We start from the raw sequence: 14533 nt of genomic DNA on the forward strand, positions 1-14533 counted from the left end.
AAAAAAAAAAAAAAAAAAAAAAAGGCAATATCTGTGAAGTACAATAAAATGAAGCGCAGTAAAACGAGGTATGCCTGTAAAAGTTTTTCTGCTCCTGCCTCCTCAGCAGCTCCTCTGCTGTGTCCCTCCTCAAAATCCTTGTCACCCAATAACACTTTTAAAAATGTTTGCTGAAATCCTGTATTTGAAAGCGAGTGCTAGTAGTACAGAGGTGAGGGGCTTGTCTCTGTCCCTCCCTTTTTTATTGTCCACCTGACTGAAATCTCTCCGAACAAACTTGATGGGAGAGGAGAAAATGTCTCAGTCTGCAGCGTCTGCTGGGGGAAAATAAATAGCACATCATGCCAGGCTTGTTCCAGAGGGCATTGCTGTGCCGCTTTGGGGTGCAGAGTGTAAAGCAGCTGAGGTACAGGATGGGCTGCATCTCCCCGCAATGTCAGACTCCCTGATAAGCGCAGTTCTGTGCTATGGGGAGAGAGATGGTCCCTTCTTTAAGGCAAAGGCATGAATTTACCATGCTGGGGACTTGCCACGTGAAGCCGGAGGTCTCAAGCTCAAGTGCTAGAAGTCAGATCCCCAGTATAGCAGCTTTCTCTGCTCTGTATGGCCATGGTGTCTCTGGACAACTCGTGACCATCCTGTTCGCTGCGTCTGCATGCAGGGCTGCAGTGGGGAAGCTGCGCCTAGATCTGGGGGTTCCATCCTGGCTGCCGCTCTGCCAGCAGCCCTGCACAACCGCAGCAGCCGGCTTCACTCGCTGCCATGTCCTGGCCTCTGTGTCCACATCAGGGACCGTGCAGCCTGCAGAAATGGGGAGAAACGTGCTGTTCTGTTCTTCTCTTCCTCTCTGAGGTGTTGCCTCTGGAAAACAAAATGAAGAATCCCCGGCAGTTCCCAGTGATCCTCTACGTGGGAATGACAATTGTCACAGTCTTGTACATTAGCCTGGGCGTCCTGGGGTACCTGCGCTTCGGAGCAGAAATCCAGGCCAGCATAACGCTCAACCTGCCCAACTGTTGGTGAGTCCCTGAATGGGAGCAGAGGGGCCAGGGAAGTGAGGGAGGATGGTCCTCACCGAGGATGTGGAAAAGAGGGTGGTGGGGGAGGTCTCTCCTTAGAAGAATTAGCCTGGGTGGGTTTGGGAGTGGGGTGACAGAGGYGGGGAGGGAACAGTGGTGTCATAGCCACTGCCCAAAGCAGCTTGTCAAGTGTTGTCTGACRTACAGGATGGAGAGGCGTTCGTTGCTGAGGTGTCTGAGCACCTGCTGCTGAGCTTGGTCTTGACTCTCCAGCTTGGGAGCTGGTTCTCTGTGTGGTTGAGCTGTTTCCTAGGGGTTCCTAATGGTCCATGCCTCAGTAGATGCTGCTCCTGTCCTTTCTTGGAGCCTTGCAGCCTTGTTTTRGGGGCTAAACAGAGATCTGGCTGGCAGTACTTGTGGCGTGAGGCCAAGAGGACTTGAACCCAACCCTGATGTGCCCATATCAGATCTGTGAACAGCACAAAACCGCTTCTTTTCCCCAAATGAAATGTACTGAAGACTAAACCCAAATCTGGGAGCTCCCATGTGGGGGAGAGATGTGACGTCTCACATGGGAGCTGCGTTCCTGTTTGTAGCCCTGGAGCTCAAACTCCCACTCCTGAGCTCTGCGTTGTGCCTGGATGGGGCTTTGCCTGCGGGAGCTGTTGCTGTGAGGATACCCCTTCCCTTAGGGTCAAGTTCTGCAGCTCCCCAAACCTGTCTGTCCTCTTCTAGGATCCTGCAAGGCCTCTCATAAGGCTCCAGTCACTGGCCTGCGGGATTGGAGCCCTACGGAAACACACGTGGCCTAACACTGTAAATGCTTATCCAGAGGTGTTATTTCTCTTCTTGCCAGGGGCTGCTGGCAGTAGCTGGCCAAGTTGCATGCCAGGTAACTTCTAGGAATGCAGGCTGTGTGGAAATAAGATCTCTAGTGGAAAGCTTGCTGTTCAGGGCTTGCTTTGTGAGCTCGGCACTCTTGCTTCTGATGTACACACTCTTATGTTAAAGGCTATGTATATGCTATGAACCTGGGAGACAGCAGGTCTTTCTGCTGGGTTTCCCCATGTGATCTTAGCCCTTCCTGATGTGGCAGTGCACGGCTGCTGTGCAAAGGAGGGGGCGCAAGGGTTTGCCTGGACATAGCAGCTTCTTTGGAAGTCCTATTCCCTGCCCATGCTGCTCGTGTTGGCCCCCCAGCTGCCAAACTGAAAATGCATTTGAAAATACATGGTTAAGTTGTGGTGCTCCACATCGWTCTGTGTGCTGCTGCACATGGCTTGGAAGTGCAAGTGTGTGGTGGAGGGGCTTGAACTACTCCGTAGAGCCAGTGCTCATCCTGACCTTCAGTGCCTGTGGAGATGTCTCCTCTCAGGAGCTGGTTTCAAAGGACTTGGAGGGAAGGCAGTGGGGGGCAGGAGCTAGTGAAAAGCCCGTTGGTCTCTTGTTCCATCTTATTGCAGCATGGGCAACATTGACTGACTGTGTGAGGTAAAGACATGGGACCTTTGGAAACTGTACTCAAGTGACAGGACAAACTCCACTGCCTTAACTTCTCCTGCTCCTTCTGTTGGCTTTTACCTTTCTTGGCTGCCAGCAGTGCGCCTGTGGATCTGTCCCTGGGAGGGTAAATGGTTGTTCAGCGCACTTGACTCCATGTTCATCCCAGGGAAGGAATGCAAGCATTTCTCTAGTAGAAGATCTTACACCTTTGCGACAAGAAGTGTGGAGGCTCTTCAGCATGCAAATGTTGAGAGTTGAGGCCTTTTCCAGCTTCCTCCACTTGGGAGTATTTGGGGAAGTCATGGACAAACCCATCTCAATTCCTCCAACACACTGTTTCCAGGCATCTCTTTGGCAGGATATGGCATTGACAGGCAAGGAGGGAGGCTGGAGAGAAGCTCTGCTCTTCTGCTGAGGTAGTGCTTGCACAAAAGCACCTCTTGTGCACTGATGCAGAGTAAGGGCTAAGGTTTGATTTGATGCCACAGAGCTCCTCAGAAAGCTGTCCTATAACAAAACAATTTTTCAGGATGCTACTGGGCAGCTAAGGAATGCTCTGAAGTTTAAAAGCTTCACTTTGAAATCACTACTGGCTTGAAATCCTGCAAGAGACCAAAGTAAGAATTTTATCTAGAAGTGTATCTTCCCCTCTCCTCCAATCTGTCCTATCTTGTTAGCAAACTGCTGAGCTCTGTGCAAGGTGACTTGCTGCTGCTTCCCCACAAATGATGCAGATTGTGACAGGACTCGTATCCTGAGTCACCGGTGGACTTCCAGAGACTGACCTAATACTACTACTAATAGAATTATTATTAATAATATTAGGTAATTAGATTATATATATATATAAAATCCTGTGCAGCTGTTGGACTGGAAAAAGCAGGATTTCTGCCCCCCCCCCCCAAAAAAAAAGAAGATTGCGGAGCCCCTTCTTTTATTTTTGYTTTGTGGGTTTCTTTAAATGAATGGACTTTCATTCATGTTAGATCTGTGCGGTGTCTGAACTGTGGTGGATTTCTGTTTCCGTGTGGCAGAAAGCCTTGCTCCTGCTGAGAGCCCTGACCTGTTAACTACACTGGGATGTGAAGTACTTACAGGTTACTGTTCTGTCAGTGAGAAGGAATATGTCTTTTGAAAAATGTGTCAGTATTATCATGAGATTTGAATCCCAACCTACAGAGTGCAGCAAGTATGAATCCCATCAGCTCAACAAGCTACAGATAAAATACAGATAAAATAGCTACAGATGAGATGGGGAGAAGATGAAATGCTGCTGCTGTTCTTATGAGTGGGAAACTGAGACAGAACTGAAACAATAGTTCAAATTTAGTCTATAGAAGGATCCTATGTTGAATGCACACCTCTGGAGTATCCACACTTTCCATCAAAGTACTTTTATGAAAAAGCTGTAGGTTTTTCTTATACAGAAAACAGAATAGCCATTTGTAAGTGGCACACAAAGAAGCTCAGGGAATGAGGCAGGGCTCCTGTGCTCCACAGGCTGCCTCTGGAGAAGGAGTGCTGTGGTCTGTCGTGGTTCCACACACCAACACAACGTGTTTGTACACATTCCTTCCTGGCAGAACATTCAATGGAGGCTGTAAATATTGGACTTGGAAATGTGTTATCTGTCTTGTTAAAGTAAGGGCTGGGAAACTAAGGTTGAACCCTTGAACACTGTATTCCCATACTTTCATTAAACCTCAGGTGATGGGTGAAGACTTGCTCTGGAAATGAATTCTGCTTTGTTGCCTGTTTTTTTTCCCCAGCAGTAGGGCATTGCACTGCAGAAGCTGGTCATGAGGGCTGTGGGTAGGAAGTCAGGGGATTGCCTGCAGCACRGGAAGCATAAGGCAAGTATCGTGGAGGAGATGCTACATCCTTCTTTAGCTGCAGCCGTCACCTGGAGGTCTCTAGGGACAGGTTTGATGAATGTGTGAGGAATCGTTGAGATACAGGATGGCTAAGGACTTTACCAGGCTCACTGGTCTGTAACCACAGCTTCCCGAAGAGGAGTGTATGAGTTCCAAGCTCCCAGGTCTAACCATGGTCTCCGAGAAATGCTGTGCTGCTATGCAGAAACCCCTCCTCGCATCCTCAGAAGGGTTGCTTAACCCCACCATCTGAAAAGTAAAGAAATGCTGTAGCAAGGGTGAACATGTTTGCTTGTGTGTGACCAGTTGGAGGTATGAAATGAAAGAGCCTATGGTCAAAGAATGGAMTACTGTCTCTTGCTGAAATACCTTGAAGTACAGCTTGTAGGGGTGGCCCTCATGAATAAGCAGATGTCTGCTGCAGTCTGCAGAGCAGTGCCTCTCCAGGGCCCTGAGTGAACCTGCTTTCTCTGTGGGTCATGGCTAGTGCTTGAGCTCTTCCTCTTCTTGAGTTGAAGCTGCCCTTTGTGCTTGTTGTGCTGGTTCCTCCTGGCCTCTGCAAGATCTTGACCCAGCCTTATTCTGTATCTTTTAAAATAGCATCTCTTAAACATGGATAGCCTTGGAGCACTTTATTGCTTTACAATATTTGATATTCACTTGCTTGGAAATATGACTGTAGGATATGCAAACCATGGGATAGATGGCTGTGCGCTCAAGTCATGAACATAGTGTTCTGTGGCTGAGTGGGTGCACTCTGGACTCTGACATGAGTTCTGTCCTTTGTTTACCTATAGAATCACAGGATAATTTAGGTCGGGGACGACCTCATGAGGTCATCAGGTCCAAACCCTCACTCAGAGCAGTCCCAGCTGAAATTCTGAATATCAATAAGGATGGAGATTCCTCCCACCTCTGTGGGCCCCTGTTCCAGTGCTTGACCACCCTTGTGGTAAAGACCTTTTCTCCCATCTATTTAGGATTTCCCTTGCTGCAACTCTGTCCCGTTACCTCTGGTACTTCTGCTGTGCAACTCTGAGAAGAGCCTGGCTCTGTTTTCTCCATGCCTACCCATTAGGTAGCTGAAGACAGCAGTAACATCCCCCTTAACCTTCTCTTCTTCAGGCTGAACAAACCCAGTTCTCTCGACCTCTCCTTACATGTCATATGCTGCAGCACCTGACTATCTTAGTAGCCTCTGCTGGACTTACACCAGCAGATCAATATCTGTCTTGTCCTGGAAGTCCAAAACTGGACACAGTACTCTAGCTGCAGCTTCATGAGGGCCAAATAGAGGGAAGTAATGTCTTTCCTTAAGCTGCTGGCTACACTCTTGCTAGTATAGCTCAGTGCATGATTAACCTTAATTGCTGCAAAGACATGCTGCTGACTCGTGTTTGATTTGCTGTCCAGCTTGGCCAGCATGTCTGTGTAGGGGAACAGGTAGGACCATGTGTGTAATGTAACTGGGTATCGCTCCGCTGTACAGAGGCTTGTTCTGTTGCCAGGGAGCTCAGGGCAGAGACGGGGCTGGGGGATGGCTTCCTGGCCAGCTGTAGCAGGTTTTTCTGGAGCCGTACTTGCCTCCTGTCACTTCGCTGGAGGATCCAGGACATAGTGAGGTCTGACTTGAAGCAAGCCCAAGCTCTTGTTTGCAGCCTGTCTGCATACTGAGTTCCTTCTAGGAAGCCTAAACTCCTGTTTTAACTGTCTTTTCCCCAAACAYGCATTATGCAGCGTTCTAGAAATAGCTGCTGTTTTTTTGTTTCATGGAGGCGGTTGAGTTGCAGGTGGTGGTGGTGACATTTGCGTTATGTTAATTTTGTAAGCGCAGACTTATCCCCGTGGTGCAGCCCTCTTCCTCCTATTTGGGAGTCAAGCAATAATTGAAATTTGTGAAATATTCATGGCTGCAGCTGATAAAACTCTTTGAAGATGTTCTTGATCTTCTATTTTAAGTTAGAGAAAAAAATATTGTTGGTTGCAACCAGGAAAAAAGGAACTTTTTTCCATCCTTCAGCTTGGAAGCTGGATTTTGTTAGTGAAGGCAAAGATGAGAAATGTTTGGTGAGGGGTTATGGATGCAACTTCCTTCATCCTAGGTCACCAGCTGAAAGTCGGGATTGCAGGGTCCTACCAGTATCAATGCAATTAGCCATCTCTGATGAGGGCAATTTCCTAATGGTTGGGTATTCAGGTGTTGTCCGTGGCACATGTACTGCGTGGCAGTCGGGAGGAAGGACTCCCTGTGTCACTGCATGCCTTACAGAGTCCAGCCCTGTCATGTGAAAGTGAAGAGGGCAGTAAGGAGCCCATATTCCTCCATAAGGAGTGAGGTGCCCAGAGGACTCATAACTTTGTGCRGCCAAGGGCAGCATTGCGCACATGAGCTGCCAGTGGAATTTTGAGCATCTAGAAATGTAGGTAGGTGCCTTAATGTGTAAAGGAACAAGTCGGGCTCCTGGTCTCTTGGCCAAAGACGTATCAGCCTTCTCTGCACCCTTGAATGAGTTAGAAGTGGAACTTTTTTTTTTTTTTTAAATAGCCTTTAATATCTGGCCCCTAGAGGTTTCCYAAGGGGGAAGCAGCACTTGAAAGACTGGTGGCTCAACTTCTGGCCTGCCAATTCCTTACACAAAGCAAGACTTGAAGTCTCTAATTAGGTGCTGGGGACATGTGTTGCCATGGCTTGTAGGTTGCGCTATCTCCTTGCCATCTCTTACGCAAGAAACAGCTCAGCGGATTAAGGCATTGCCCCTTAATTTGGAAGGGGGATGTGTAGAAGGGAAATAGTTGAGACACAAATGTCCTTCTGGCAGAGTGTTCCTCTTCTGCTTTTTGCCTTCATCTGATGCCATGGGGGTCGGAACAAGAGCCCATCTCACCAGATCCCCTCCTTCTTGTTTGTAGGTTATACCAGGCAGTGAAGCTGCTCTTCTCCTTTGGGATTTTCTTCACATATGCTGTGCAATTCTACGTGCCCGCTGAGATCATCATCCCTCCTGTCATCGCACGAGTGTCGGAGCGCTGGGGGTGGCTGGTCAACCTGCTCCTCCGGACTGCCCTGGTTGGCATCACCTGTGAGTAGGAACAGCCTGTTTGGAGCTTCCCTCCTTCCCACTGCAGGCTAGTAATGCTGTGAGCCTAAGCCCCTCGCACACCCTGGCCTCTTCTCCTGCTGTTAACACCATCGTGGTGGGGAGTCTCTTGAACCTTTCTAATGCAAACCAGAGGGCCAAGAAAGGTCTGCCAACAGGCAGCAGCAGTGGTGCTCCGGCCCCTCTCTGTGGGAACAGCCTCCTCTGCTGAGGAGCAGCCCTTGGGGGCTCATCCCTTGTGGGGAGACTGAGGGCATGTGTCAAACTCCCTTATGCTTCCTCTGGCTGGAAGGTGCTTAGGCCTTTTGGTATGGGGTCATATGCTTAGTTACCCTGCAGCCTCTTATGTCTCTTCATCTCTGCAAATTTCCTACTTGAATTGGAGGTGGCAGATCAGTTTAAACCTGGGAGAATTTGAGAAGGGAAGCTGAAGACCTGGYGAGACACCTGTTGCATGTGGCCGAGAGGGAGGCTAGGTGCTAGCTGGAGCATCTGGTCATGCTTTCTCCATGTGTTGATGGTGTGTGTTTGCTTTCAGGACATGGGTCTCAGCAGGGAGGAGTTACTGCAGTTTGACACCTTGCCAGATTATTAGCTGTGCGTTGCAGTTCTGCATCCAGACTAGGCTGCAACCTGATGCTGCTTTACACAGTGATGAGGCTCCCTTGGAGCCTTGGGTGTGGGATCCCACTGATGACACTTGCTGAAAAAAGCTGTGTATAAAACAATCCCAATACCTGGTCTGATGCCAGGACAGCCTGGGCTTGAGGCTGTCTGTTTTCTTTATGCACTGAGCAGCCAGGTTCTCTGTGCCGAAGCAACACCTAGCAAGGGACAGCTGCAAAGGTTTTGCTGACAGTGAGGGAATAGGTGTCCTTTCTCAGAGTGCTATGCTAGTATGTAGTGATATCCCTTTTAGAGTGAGACAAATGTGTATTTGCACCTGATGCCTTGCCTGCGTTCTCTCTGCAACAAATAAAAAATTTGTAAAGTTATAGTTTAAAAAAATAAAAAAGCTTGTTGGCTATTGAGAAGAAACCTCAAGTGAACAGTGAACAGCCAGATCCTGCCAGGGAATCCCTGTCCTGAGCAGTTTGACTTGACCAGTTGTGGCATAATAACCTCTTGGTCACTTCCATGCATGCCTAGCTGCYTTCCTTTCCCAGTTTCTCTGCTGCGTTGACTGGACTCTGTTTTGAAAGCTGGGTGTTGTCTGACAACAGCAGGAAAAAGCCAAGTACACAGTTGCTTTTCCATGCACACGTTTTATTGCAGTATGTAGCACAACAGCAGATAACTGAAAATAATCTGTGGATGGATGACCTATAACCAAAGCCCTGGCGTGCCAGCAGCGTGCTGTGTGCTGCGGGCAGGTCTGGCTGCCTCAGCCCAAAACAGACCCTTTTTCTCCCAGGGGTTTCATGGCTGCAGTGAGGCTGGTGGAGCAGACTGGCAGGCTCAAGCCCTGGCTGACCTACAGAAAAGGTGTGATGGAGCCAGCTCTCATCACCCAAATAGGGCTCATCCTGCCAGCCCCAAGGAGCTGCTGGCCCAGGGTGCGAGGCTCCCAAAACCTGAGAGCAGACTTACCCACGGCCCATGTGCTGGACRAAACAGTGATACTGAAAGGGCCCTGTGCTCCTTTTTGAGTTGAGGGCTTGGGAAGCATTTTCAGGTGCTCTGGCCAGACCAGGAGACGTTATCCCTCCTGGGATGCCTCTTAACATTGACTTCTCTTGTTATTTTGGAGGCTGTTTGGTCCTTCCTGCAGAAGGATGCAGAGCTTTGGGGGGCAACGCCAAGGCCAAGTGGCTGATGCACAGTCTGAAATCACTTGTTGCTCTGCTGAAACTATGGGAGGGTCGTGGTTGGACCTGACTAGTTTGGAGACCCTAGAGACGATTTTTAATTACCACAAGTATTTGGAGACATTTTGAATAAAGAGGCCAACCTTCTGAAGGGCTGTTGCCTGCTCTGGCATCAGGCTTGTCCAGCACCAAGATGCAGCCTGATGCCAGCCACTCCCTGTCTGCTATAAAAGTCATTGCATGCARTTGCCTGCATAATTTGGAAATTGAGGTGAATTGTGATTTTAGCAGGTTGAGGAATAGGGTTTGACCTGTCTGCCTATTTTTTAAAGGGTGAAATATGAGCTGGGAAAGGCAGAGCTGTTGAAGCGTAAGGGCAACAGGTCACTGAAGCACAGGTGTATACGATTTTGGCTGACTTTGATTCCTGAAGATTACATCCTTGCTGTTGTCAGCACAGCTGAGATGCTTGAATGAGCTCCCAGGCGTCTTCCACCAAGAAAGACCTTCGCTCCATAGTTTGATGCTGCTGATGCACCAGAGTTCAGCATCAGAGATCTGGACTCTGCGTCCTAGCTGGCTTTGGTTTGGGCTTGTGAGAAAAGCACAGCGCTAATTTGGAGAAAATGGAACTGACTGAGAGCCTGTTGGTTTCTGGGCTCTTGATAATGATGATGGTCCAGAAATGCTGCCTTAACTGGGATGGGTGAAGCCCTGTCTTCTCTGTGCTGAGTTCCTGAAGCTCCATTCCAAACTGTTCATGTATCGATGCTCATATTCATGATGTCCTCCCCTGGGGTCTGGGCATCTCTGGCCACTGCAGAGCACCTGCAGCCAGGGGAATTCAGTGTCCTGGGGTGGAGATCCCATGGTCAGGCACAGCCTTGTCAGGCTGAGCCTAGCCCAAGCTTTCCTCAGTGGCTGGGAAATGTCCTGCCTGAAAGAAATATACTGCACGAGCTGGAGTGATACTGGTGGCACCTTTTGCTGAATCTTGGGCCCAGTGAAGAGTAAATCCATAGCACCTACTGGCTTGGTAACAAGGCTTTGCCTGGCCACATGGGAGGCAACACAGGCTGCCAAATAGCCATCTCATCATTTACCTCCTTCTCCCCAGTCCCTTATTTGCCCAGGGCCTGTTTTGAGAAGAGCTAACTTTGATCTTGAGGTCTTTTGTTCCCTGAAAAAAAGGAGAAAACCTTTTACTGTCCAGCTGAAAAACAAGAGCTTGGGCTATTTATTCTGCCTTCTCCCACCCTCGCATGGGAAGAGCTGGAGCGAGCATAAAGCAGGATCATAGTGCACAAGGAGGGTGTTTGATCTCTGGCTCTCCTTTGAAGTGCAGATGATGCTGGAAAGCTGGCATCCGCTCTCCCTGCCTGAGCGAGATGAAGGAGCTCAGGAAGGCCAGAGGGACAGAGCAAAGATTAAATCCTGCAGTGCTGGGGCACAAGCTATGGTCACCGCTGTCTTAATGGTCAAGCTCAGAGTCTGCTTCTGGGAGGGGAGCCCGTGGTGTCGGGGTGGGACTGAACAGGTAAGCAAAGGCTTAKGGTGAAGGGGTGGCTTTAGGTGATGGCAGTGGCTGTACCCTCCAGTTTGGGGCTAAGGGCAGAGAGGTGTTGGTGGAAGGATGCAGGTTCCTTTGTATCTCCTATTCTTATCTTTCAGTGTAAGAGATCACTGTGGATGTTGGTGAGGATAAAAGCAGTTAAGGGGGTTGTATGAATATTCATCAGATGATCTTGTGGCCACAGAACAAGCCTGCATCATGGCTTTGGCTTCCAAAGAGAGGATGCAATTTGCTATATGGGTGTCTTTTAAGCTTAGACTTCAAAACCAGCACAGTTTAAAAACCCTTTGAATTAATATCTGTGGAAAGTGTGACTGTTGCCCCTGGAGGCTGAGGACTGCAGCTGGTACTTTAGTTCTGCTTGTTTTTGAGTGGGGTTTAATCTTGTTTGAGTCCGAAGAGTGGGGTGGGGTGGGCTGAGGATGCTGTTAGCAGCTGGCCGCTCCACTCTTCCCTTCAACCTGCAAAAGCCTGGACCTCCTTGTGGCAGAGGGGTGGTAACGCAGAGCTTTGACTCTTTGCAGGACTGAGCCCCTTGCTATGTGCCTCCTCCTTGGAGCTCTGTCTGTCCAGTTCACACCCTTAGCTTGATCTTCCTAGGCAGCTTGGAGAAGGCCAGCTGCAGTGACTTCATGACTCCATCAGCTTGGCTTTTGAGGGCCTCATCAGGGCAGGATGCCTGCAGCAAACAATGCACGTTTCATTGCTGTCACCTGGGCTGGAGGAAGGATCCTAGGTCAGGATTGAGTCCTATCCCCAAATGTTTGAAGCACCCAGTAATGTGAACATGTTCACCTAATGCTGCCTTATGCCATTAGTAACCTTAGGTTATGTTGTAGTCCCAGCCAGACATGGAGAGGAGCCATGAGGCTGCCCCAGTGCCTGGGCTGTGCTGGTGGCGTTTGGGGTTACACCCTTGTTCGAAGGAGAAGGTCCATCCTGTAACAGGAAGAGGGGGAAAACATTCAGGAGTTTGCAGCCATTAAGTGAAAGTTGCAAAAAGCCTCCCAGGGGGATTATTTTTGGCTGAAGTTCTTATTTAACAAATGTTCTCCCACAGGCTGTGTTGTAGGTGCTCTCACTCTGGAACAGCTCTAAACATATGCAAAACAAATGGATTTGTTCAGAGGTGGGGGATGTGGCTTTTTCTTGCTGCCTCCCACTTTTGCAGGATTTCTAAGGCTTCACAGCTCCCCAGGTGTGGAGGAAGAGACCTCAGAGGTGATGGGGTGCATGACTGCTGGCCCCTGTGATGGGGACCGGGGATGCCAGAACCTCCCCTCCTGTAAGCAGCATCAATTTGCCAGGGGCAGTTATCTTGCTTGGCCTTTAGTCAAGGGCTCTCTGCTCACCCAGCTGCAGAAAAACTCTGGTTTAATTGCACCTCGAGAGCAGGTGCTTGTGCCTTGCCAGGAAGCATTAAATGCAATTTCTGTGAATGCTGGGACTATGGGCAGAGCTTGGTGCAAAGAGGGAAACCTGCCAGGTGCTGTCACCCAAGTGCTCTCTGGTCTGCAGTGTGCTGGCTCAGGGAAGAGGCTGGTTAGAGGGGTCTGTTGTGGAGCTGGGGGGTAGCAGCCCTCAGGTGAGCAAGGAGCTGTACTGGGGTGGGTGCACTTGCGGCACAGGGCAGGTTTTACTCCCCGAGTGCGAGGCTCTGCAAGATGGTGAGGAAGAGCATGTAGGCAGCCAGGCAATGCTGGGGTGGCATGTCGGAACCCAGGAGGCTCCTAGTTGCTGCATGTGAAGAAATGGGAGAAACCTCTTCCTGCRGTATTGCTCTGCCATCCTGGCTGGGAGGCCTCTGCTCTGCTCTGGTCCTTCCTCCCCATAGACATTGGGTCAGGAGCCAAGGAGCTGAGTGTGCTGATAACAAGATTCAAATACTACAAATCCTTTTGGCTCCCTTGTGCCCTTAGTTTGGAGAACCTGATGGGGCCCTTGTGGCTTAGTGACGTGTGAAGCAAAATGCCTGCTGATTCCCAGGTGGAAGCTGGTGGGACGTGCAGAGCCTGACGGCTTCTCCATGTGGTGGTGCTGTGCTTGGGTGTGGCTGGGCGCTCCTGAGGCCCTCTCCAAAGGGTTTCTCCACTTTGTGCTGCTCCAGCAGCCATGCAACTGCAGAAAGCACTTGCTGTGGCCTGTTGCAGTAGCACTGATTTTTGGAGCAGGCCATCTTGTTTCTCTCCCCCTGGTTCCTTCCAGATTATCACTGTCTTGACCTTGTAGCAACCTCTTTCATGGAAGTGTGAAGTGTTTTCCCATGGTGGATCTCACCCTGCTGATGGCTCCCGCGGGACTCCCAGCCCTCCCCTATTCCAGTCTCCAGCTTGCTGCCCTGCCCTGGTTTTGCCCAGGGTGACACCTCCTGTGCAGTTCTCTTCCCTCCTCCCCACCGCTATTTAATTCTCCCAGTGTGAGTTTTGGGAACGTGGGTTGAAATGGGAAAATGGAATTTTTTTTGCACGACTCCTCATGTAACGGGAGTCCTATCACTGGCCTCACCTTCTTGTGACGGCAGGGTTTCCATAACTAAGTGTTAGGCTCGTAATGCTAATTGGAGGAAAATCCAATTTGCAGCTCTGAATGTATGCTTTTTGGCCAATTAACTGGGCTCAGCGCTGTTCAGGATTTCTCTTCCTGCCTGGCTTTGTCAGGAAACATAGATTTTATCGATTCCTTTCTAACAGAGACCTCTCAGGTTGCATTATGGGGAAAAACAGCCCCATGCGCGAACAAACTGACCATCTTTTAATGCGATCACATCCTTTGTTCCTATTTCTACAGCTGGGGTCTTCTGGGAAACTACAACTTATTCCTGCAGCCTTTAATGTTCTGGCCCCTCTGAAATGCGTGTTGTTGAGGGAATGCACCGGTTCAYGTCAGGCAGCCTTGGTGGAGCTGAATAGGGGAGCCAGTCTCGGGAATGAGCACAGCATTTCCTTCCTGGGTGTCTGTTCATCCTGCAGCGTGGCTCAGCTGCAGATTGCAGGCTCAGCCTCTGTGCCATGGGTTAGAGCTGCTGCTTTGCTGCACATCCACATACTTAGCCCTGCTTGTGCCCAGCATGTCAACAGCACACCTCCAAGCAYGACCGCAGTGAAAGCAGGCCTGTTTTGAGGGGGTCATCATGCCTATCTGCTTGCCGTCTCAGCCACCAGTTCTTTGGCAGCAAGTCTGAAGGTCACTGGGTCTGCGTGATCTCCTCTCTATCCAGCACTTGGCAGAGCTGGGAGGCTTTGGTGGCATTCCTCTTGGCTACATCTGTGGTGACAGACCCATTGCTGTGGTTAGATGAAGACGGCAGAAGCTTAAAAATCTGTAGATTTTTTCACTTGGCTCTGGTATTGGGGTAAAAACAACCAAAGGTTGGAAAAGATGGAGTGGTTTCCSTCTGAATGGAGACCTCTGCCCGCGGGACTCTGCCCCAGGCATTTCTGTTCACATCTCCTCCACATCCGCATTGCACCTGGGAACCAATGTAGAGTGGCTGCAGGATGGAGAGGTGTGCCCCCCACATGCCACTTCATTGTGACTTTCTGGCTTTGTCTTCTCCAAAGTGATGCCCCGAGTCCCCTGGTGGCACGCAGTACGGGGGTGTTTAGCTGCAGCTTGCCGCAGCTGGTGCGGGTGGTGGTTTGTGATGAGTGTGAGTGGC

General features: G+C 49.9%; 1 protein-coding gene across 3 annotated transcripts in view; it reads left to right on the forward strand.

The window, feature by feature from the left end:
- The window catches only part of LOC112978144 (proton-coupled amino acid transporter 1-like), a 29164-nt gene that overhangs the window by 13488 nt on the left and 1143 nt on the right, over positions 1 to 14533 (forward strand). For all 3 annotated transcript variants that reach the window (XM_026091332.1, XM_026091331.1, XM_026091333.1), the window contains 2 exons: positions 853 to 1019; positions 7307 to 7476. In XM_026091332.1, coding sequence (XP_025947117.1) covers positions 853 to 1019; positions 7307 to 7476 — 337 coding nt within the window. The remainder of the gene's footprint in view (positions 1 to 852; positions 1020 to 7306; positions 7477 to 14533) is intronic.

The sequence above is a fragment of the Apteryx rowi genome, unplaced genomic scaffold, assembly GCF_003343035.1.
Source record: "Apteryx rowi isolate R43461 unplaced genomic scaffold, aptRow1 scaffold_90, whole genome shotgun sequence".
Classification (NCBI taxonomy): Eukaryota; Metazoa; Chordata; class Aves; order Apterygiformes; family Apterygidae; genus Apteryx; species Apteryx rowi.